This window comes from Sinocyclocheilus grahami, unplaced genomic scaffold, assembly GCF_001515645.1.
Source record: "Sinocyclocheilus grahami isolate Dianchi unplaced genomic scaffold, SAMN03320097.WGS_v1.1 scaffold60.1, whole genome shotgun sequence".
Classification (NCBI taxonomy): domain Eukaryota; kingdom Metazoa; phylum Chordata; class Actinopteri; order Cypriniformes; family Cyprinidae; genus Sinocyclocheilus; species Sinocyclocheilus grahami.
Genome location: NW_015505239.1, coordinates 1,488,358 through 1,496,345, shown reverse-complemented (window position 1 = coordinate 1,496,345; position 7,988 = coordinate 1,488,358). Strand labels below are relative to the sequence as shown.

Sequence of the window (7,988 nt, the reverse complement as noted above, 5' to 3'; positions counted from 1 at the left end):
TTTTTTTTTCTCATTTTGTCTCTCATAGTTGAGGTATACCTATGATGAAAATTACAGGCCTCTCTCATCTTTTTAAGTGGGAGAACTTGCACAATTGGTGGCTGACTAAATACTTTTTTTCCCCACTGTATGTGTTACTGGTTACTCCACCCCTGGAAAACCTACACCCCAGAAATTAAGCTGCATTTGAGGACAATATCAAGCCAACTCCAGAAATCACACTTTAGGGGTTTTTATTCTAGCTATTCTTCATTGTTCTAGAGAAATCCTTCATAAATCATCAAACTGTTCAAATCAGTCAATCTTAACTAGTAAACTCCAACGTGATAAATGACAAAAATATATAATATTCTAAAATACAAGATAAGTACTGTATGTAATTTTGCTCTTCATGTTACACATGATCTGGATTGAATGGAAACATTGGTACTCTCAGGTAACATATCTTTATACAAAGAAACATCTAATCATCTAACTTTGGTTCATCAAAGTTTGTTCACAATGCTAACAGCCGTTTTCATGTTCATCCATACTGCTGCTGCCGCTGCTGCTGGATGGGATGGGGGAGCCGGAGGACAGCAGGGGGTCACTGCTGCCCACTGGAGACAGGGTGTTGTCCATGAGCATGTCCTCCAGCTTGGTGGAGGCCTTGTTGGGGCTGTCATAGACCCCCGGTTCCCCTTCCTCCGTGGGGCTGTCGTTGTAGCTGATGGTGCCATTGCTGAGGTCCAGAGTGGTGGGACGAGACAGGTCAGGACTGGGGAGGTGTGGATATAAATCAGACGTGCAGTCCCCCATACCAGGCTCTTGTTTGATGGCTCGAGCCACCAGGTCGGTGGAATAAAGGCTGGGAGAGGCGACAACGGCGAGTCCATGAGCGCGGGCTTGCATCTCAAGCTCCTGGACACAACCAGAAATGACAAATACACACACTTTAGCATAACATGGAGTAGTACATTACTAAAAAATGTATGTGTGCATGAAAAGTTGTGTGTGTAAACAGTAGGGGCATTGTGAACCAAATGCCATACGTGTCAAAATGAGGGAAATTCCCCATAATCAATTACTCGAGTGTAACTTTCGAATTTCATGCAGCTGAAGCACTGAGCATACTTTATAAGCTTTCAAAGCAATTTTAAGCTTGGTGTTTCTCCATCTAATTAAAAAAGTGTTTTGTCAAAGGGCATGTCGAAACATTGTCCACAAAACTGATCATGTGACTAGCTGAAAGGCGCTTTTAACCAGTCAGTTTGTGTTGTGAGCTTTTGTTTATTATTTGGTTTACCTGAATACGAAGGAGGAGATGTCTGTTTGCATGTTCTAGTCTCTTTTGTCTGTTTTCCAGCTCTTTTGCTTTTTGCTGCTCTTTCTGCAGTTTCCTTATATAATCCACTGAAGCTTTCAGGATGGTGCCCTTATTCCACCTCATGTCTCTGAAAAAACGAGATACAGACAGCTATGACTCATCTGTGTGCAACCACTACATTTATACATATTGGTATAAATCTGGCTGCATATACAGTATAAATACAGCATATAAGTAATTGTAAACCAATGTTTATATTTTTGAGACTTACGGATCATTTGACTTGGGAATCAATGTCCCCAGCTCCTTAATTCTGTCATTTATATTAAAACGCCGCCTTCTTTCAACTGCATGGATGGAAAAGCCAATAAAGATTAGACATTATTATAATTAATATTATATTATATTACACTTGACATTTAAAAAATATCCAAAAAAGTGTTCATGCAAACAAATATATAATTATCAGACTCACTGAGGTTGTGGTTGTCTTTCTTTTGTCTCTCTTTTGCCAAGGCTCTGACCTCTGCTTCTGAAACGCATAATTATATTAACTGAAACAACTTTCTTCATAATTACTTAACTTCACAGTTTTAAAATCAAAGCTATAAAACTTTACAAACAGGCAGAGTTCACATTTTCATCCCTAGTGTGCCAGTGTATTCTAATGTATTACTGTGTATTAGAAAATTTTCAATTAACCGTAAAAATGTCAGTATTTAAAAACTAAAAACGTAACAATTAAGTTCAAATGTGCATGTGTGTGTTCGTGTGGAGCATGTTTATCAATCAAGTGTCTATATTGTGTGCAATTACTGTCTTGTCTGTCTTTTAGTCTTTAGACTATCTTTAATTAATATGTATGTAAATGTAATTTCAAATGTAAAACTTGTTGACACACGATAGGTAATCAAATAACATGTTCTGGATATAAATGTACAGTCTCACAAAACGCTTTTTTCATGCTTAGAGCCTTCAGAGGCTGAGGAAAGGGAAACATACCTACTGGAAAGCCTTCAGGCCTTTGATAAGTGTCAAACGTGCCACATGATCCAGGCTTGTCCATTATGTGCATCATGCCAGGTGCTGGGGTAACTATTTAATACAATATATCTTTCATTGATATTGTGCATTCGGAACTGCACACAATATGGACAATTTTACTATTCCTAAGAATGGTGGGTTTTGGCATAGTAACCAAAAGTTTTCATAAACATTAATTATTGGTAAGATAATGTAATTTTACCGGATAAATCCCTTTTGACGGCCGGTAGGTTGGACGGGCAGGAGTTATTAATGGTAACCCCATTTGGAGGAAGAGCATGACTGTTGTACATGTCCAACAGGTTTGCAGAAACTGGAATCTGAAAAATGATAAACCATAACCACAAAAATTTCAGTGCATGTGCTGACTGTTCAGGTGCTTATATGAATCTTGAACATAAACCTGCACGATACACTACAATCCTAATCATATATTAGGCCTTTTACCGTATTAGTCATTTGAAGTCCTGCATCCATGAATCCAAGAATGTCCTCGTTGTAGCTCGATTCCAAACTTATGATGTCTTCAATTACATCGTCCATCTGTAACAATTCAAATATTATATAATACAAGAGCATAATGTGTTTACATCACCTTCGTTAGTAATGAAGTCATACCCTGGCTAACCAATAAGATGATTGACTGAAAATTATATGCCACATGCATGAATCATTTCTAAGAACTTCTGTAATTTTTTTTCCCAGCTGGCAATTTTTATTTTCCAAAAAACCCTTACAGCACTGATGTACTTTAGATCAAAGGCTCTACTACGCCGTCATCAATCGCTCACAGACAAAGGCAGGAACTCTCAGAAGAAATAGTGAGAAACTTTTTAGTTGTGCAACTTACATGTCTAACAGGCCTCAGCATGCAGTTTCTTAATACTCATTTTCAGCCTTGATAGAGTGATGCACATTACCATTCAAAAGTTTGGGCAGGGTCATATTTTTAAGAAAATAACAATTTTATTCATCAAGTGACAGTAAGGACATTTATAATGTTATGAAAGATTTATATTTCCATTCTACTTCTAAATGCTGTGTTTTTAACCTTTATTCATTAAAGTTTCCTGAAAAAAATTTATCATGGTTTCCACAAAAATACTGAGCAAAGTTTGAAAGTTTTGAAAGGTAGTGTATATCAAAATATTTTAATAAGAAAAATATTCAAAGCTTCATGCTTTGGTAAAATACAAAGCATATGGAGAGGGATTTTTGTTTTCCCTTACCCTTTTCCTTATTTGTCCATGGACATTATTCACATACATTTTAAGAAAAGTAAGCTGCGTTGGAATCTTGTCACTCTATTCACCATATTTTGACACTATAATTTGGTAAAATGTTATCTGACAGTCTGATTGACATAACTGGCGATGCCAGCTTTTGCATCTACCTCTTTCTCACAGTTGAGGGTGAGAAGGGCCATAGGGCTATTAGGAGCACTGGCTCCTAGTCCAGGGGGCATGCCGTGCTCCGTGGGCTGGCTGGGGCCGGGCCCTGTGCTGGCCTGTGGGCTTAGCTTGACTCCCAGTGCACTGGACAGGTAATGCTTCACCTGCTGCCTCTGGGTCTGCTGGATGTGGTACTTGGATGGGCTCTCCAGGTGGGTCTGCACCTGAGTCACAAACAGAGAAGTGATGCCAATACAGTCAGACAGACACTCAGATACTTACCAATACTGTATGTTATCTGTGCACGTGATTAATTTCTTTTCTGCCTCCTATTATTTTTTTTTACAGAAAAGTAGCTCATATTTGGACTAAATGCAATGCATACAGTAAATAATTTTATAATAGCTTTGTGTACAAATAATGCAAGCATGCTAAAAACAGACAAAACGCACAGGCTTGGCTGTGAGTCTGAGAAAGAAAATTTAAGGAAACACTTTAGAAAAAACAATCAATAACAAATTCAATAAATTCCGCAATATGTTAAAACATAATATGAACTACGTCTGCTCTAGATCAAGTTTCTTCTCACCTGGTAGTGACTGTACTCTAGCATCTCCAACATGTTAAACAAGATAATTTGTTAGCTTAAAAAAATATTCCCTTTGTGGATTCAGTTTTTGATGAGCAAAAACTGACCAGTCGTCTCGGCCAGTTAAAGATATCAATGCCGAAGAAAAGACTGAAAATGTATTTAAGGGTCTGGGAGGGGATTGCTGTTCTCATATTGTTTTTTTACCAAAACGATGAATTTATGCCTTTATAGAGTTCATTTGACGTCACCAGTCCATTTCCACAAAAGGCCCATTGAAACGATGGGTTACTAGTGTCTAAACTGAAACTGGCTTACGGCTAACTAACGTTTCATCTTTAGTTCCACTCATCCTGCATAAAACATTGTTTGTTCTCAGCATCCAGCATACAATCACTGCCACTGTTAGTCTAAAAACAAGACAGTTTAAGATAGAGTTATCTCTGAAATGTTGAAGGGGGAAAGAAAGGAAAGAGAACTTTGTTGCCTGATGGGCCTTTGGTTTTAAATGTTGAAATACTGTGCACATGTATGCAAGTGTGCACAAACAAACTCACAGATGTACAATTCATATCCGGTTGAATCACTGGATTAGACCAACAAAGGCATTTAGAAGCAGCATGTTCTGTTTTCTGTATATAAAGAGCTGTTGGATATACAGTATGTTATGAAAACAATAATCCTCAAGCAACCACTTCTCAAAATGTTTAAGTAGCTTATTTTGGATTCATACATCTGCACAAAAATACAAAAAAAGCTTAGAAAACCATAAAAATGGCATGTGGATAAATCGTTGAAATGTTGTTCCAAAAATTGTTTATTTATCATTTACGTAACCATTTTTTGTGTCTTTTGCACATTTGCACAAAGCACATGCATGCATACGGTAGATATCCAAGTGATCCAAACACAAATTTAAATTGTTTATACATCCATATGACCTGCTCAGAATAAGCATGGAATCTGTTCGATCAATGATTAATATCTAGTTTTTGGAAGTGCCTCAGGTACTTTTAATTTCATTATGTGAATCTGTTAAATCACAGAGCTGTTATTTAAACTAATCTAATCTTATTTTATCAAAAACAAAAAGTGGATCCCATTGCAAGAAACAAAAATAATCCACATCCAGGCACTCACATAGCAGGCAAAATATAAAGGTCCTCCTTTTTTATTTTACCTGCTATGTGAGTGCCTGGGCATGGATTATTTTTGTTTCTTGCTATGGGATCCACTTTTTGTTTTTGACATTTTGTTCCCTCTCTGGAGCACTCATGAGTACCTGATGCGCCCCTGGTCAAGATTTTTTCTTTAATTATAATCTTATTTTATCTTGATATATAAAAAAAATCATCACACAAAAATAAACAGCATCTTTCTAACCCTTCATTAATTTACATGGCATAGTATTCACAGATGTTCTGCTTTTAAATGCTATTTAAATAGAATAGTTTCTGTGGGGAAAAAAATAGAAGAAATACAATCCCCTCTCACATTATAGCTATATATCACTGATTGAACTGACTTCTGAAAAAAAAATGGCACTGGAGGATAATTATTTCTGCAGCTCTATGGAAAGTAAATTAAGTCAAAGACATCAAAGACATTATCAAAGACAATTGTCAATTGTCAAAAAAACAACTTTATTTTCATTTGATTTATTTAATTTGTCCAGACATTTTATGGACAACAACAAAAAAGCAGCCCTGGACCTTTGACTTCACTTCCTTGTTTTCTAAAGGGTTTGTTCACCCAAAAATAAAAATTAGGCTGCATTTTACTCGCCCCCGAGCAAAGAACAAAGGCCTTCTGTAGCGAATCGATGTGTTTTTGTAAGAAAAATATCCATATTCAAAACGTAATAATTACTTGAATCTAGCTTGCGCTCCCTGTTGTAAACAGAAGCAGTTCCGGGTGGATGACGTATGAGGTCGGTGTTGCGCATGCGCCGCTCAGAAGTGACGCACGCGGAAACGCAGTGGAGAGATCAAAACAAAACAACTGTCATGAATTAGAAGTACAAAACGAGGATTTGTAAAGAAGGATGTCAGTGGATTTCGATATAAGCCAAGAGGAGACTGGTTTTCCTTTGCTAAAGTAAGGAAACTTTGCTTTCTTTGATCCTGTAAACAAACGTTGGTTTTCACAAGACTCACCGGCGCATGCGCAACGCTGAACTCATACGTCATCCGCCCGGAACTGCTTCTGTGTACAACTGTTGGCGCAAGCTACATTAAATACATTTTACGTTTTGAATATGGATATTTTTCTTACAAAAACGAATCGATTCAACACCCCCTAAGTGCCATGGAACAGCTTGAGAGATCAAAGACTATTTTTAATATAACTCCGACTGGATTCGTCTGAAAGAAGAAAGTCATATACACCTAGGGTGCCTCGGGGGTGAGTAAAACACAGCCTAATTTTTATTTTTGGGTGAACTAACCCTTAAGCACTTTCACAACCCTCCTCCCCCCTTCTAAATGTTTTCATAGTCTTTTGGGTGTCTTAAAAAGCTACATTATTTTTTAGAAGTCAAACAGAGAGGTAATTCAGACATCCCTGTGATGAAGACCTCACATTAGTCCTAGCACGTGTACAGCTGAGATCGACCCCACTCTCTGGACTAGGACTATATACTCTTAATGCACTAAACCAGCATCTGTGTTTGGTGATGGTCAGATTACACACATTCTGTTCAGGGGGAGACAGCAAGGAATGTTGTCCTGTGATGTAGAACCTTCTCAATGAACCTGATTTAGAGGTGAAATTTTAGTTTCCATTCTAATTATGAATCAATACCACATTTCACACTATTTAACTTAAGGCATGCTTTAAAAACAGACAAGCATAGGAGCTGCATGATTTATTACACATTGTAAAGTATTGCTGTTATAATGACACCACGAGATGCATACACACTGAAAACTGAACATTCCCTTCTGGTAAACTATAGGGACAGTATTTGTCACCACAATGTAATGATTGTTTTTTAGAGTCCCTGCAGCAAAATAAATAATTCTTGGATTTTTATGGATCATTAAAACAGATTGTGGGCATATGCAGACCAATCCGACTGAATATTAGGTGCTACTGATCCTTTGCATAATGCGTATGTGTTTATATATGCGTTCCTATTTAAAGGAAGCCAGACATCATAAAATGAGTCACGTGTGGATTCTGTAGAAAGCAGATTCATCTAGACCATAAAAACTTCAGTCAGGGTATATAAGAATGCTGTTCTTTTTCTTATAACATAAGGGAAAGTCTTTGTACTTCTCTTTACTCTCTCTATACTATCCTTCTTTGCCCTAAAACGTTAGGGTTCATTAAACCGTTCCTGCTGAAGAGAAGCAGTATTCTCTAAATGCCAACAGCTACTGTGTCTATGGAGATATTCATAAACAGTTTTATCATCTTCCCATAGAAGAATGGCTGAGGGAGGTAATAGTCAATAGTCAACCATGTCCTTGAGGAGTTGGTGACATTTTATTGGTGACTCGAGGCTGCTAAAGTGCAGTTATGTTGGGTGCTAGGGCTGGGTTTTGACACAAATTTCACGATTTGATTCGATTCTCATTCACAAGCTTGCGATTCGATTAGATTACCGATTCTATTTGATTCAGTATCGATTATTATGTCCCATGTGCTTTTTCAG

At 37.4% G+C, this 7,988-nt stretch overlaps 1 protein-coding gene across 1 annotated transcript; it reads right to left on the bottom strand.

The window, feature by feature from the left end:
• Positions 1-232: 232 nt before the first annotated feature.
• On the bottom strand, positions 233-4,484 carry LOC107584515 (microphthalmia-associated transcription factor-like). The gene is made up of 9 exons (XM_016271149.1): positions 4,331-4,484; positions 3,744-3,965; positions 2,798-2,893; positions 2,553-2,670; positions 2,309-2,401; positions 1,782-1,838; positions 1,578-1,653; positions 1,286-1,433; positions 233-900 (listed from the first exon to the last, which is right to left on the bottom strand). The coding sequence occupies exons 1-9, from the start codon at positions 4,361-4,363 to the stop codon at positions 505-507; spliced, it is 1,239 nt and encodes a 412-aa protein (XP_016126635.1). The 5' UTR covers positions 4,364-4,484; the 3' UTR covers positions 233-504.
• Positions 4,485-7,988: the final 3,504 nt, after the last annotated feature.

Excerpts from the sequence above, each read along its gene's own strand:
- LOC107584515 (XM_016271149.1), bottom strand. The coding sequence starts at position 4,363 with ATGTTGGAGATGCTAGAGTACAGTCACTACCAG. Across the intron at positions 2,402-2,552 it reads CGTCAAAAGGGATTTATCCG|TTACCCCAGCACCTGGCATG; the intron begins GTAAAATTACAT and ends TGTATTAAATAG. Across the intron at positions 1,434-1,577 it reads ATTCCCAAGTCAAATGATCC|AGACATGAGGTGGAATAAGG; the intron begins GTAAGTCTCAAA and ends TCGTTTTTTCAG.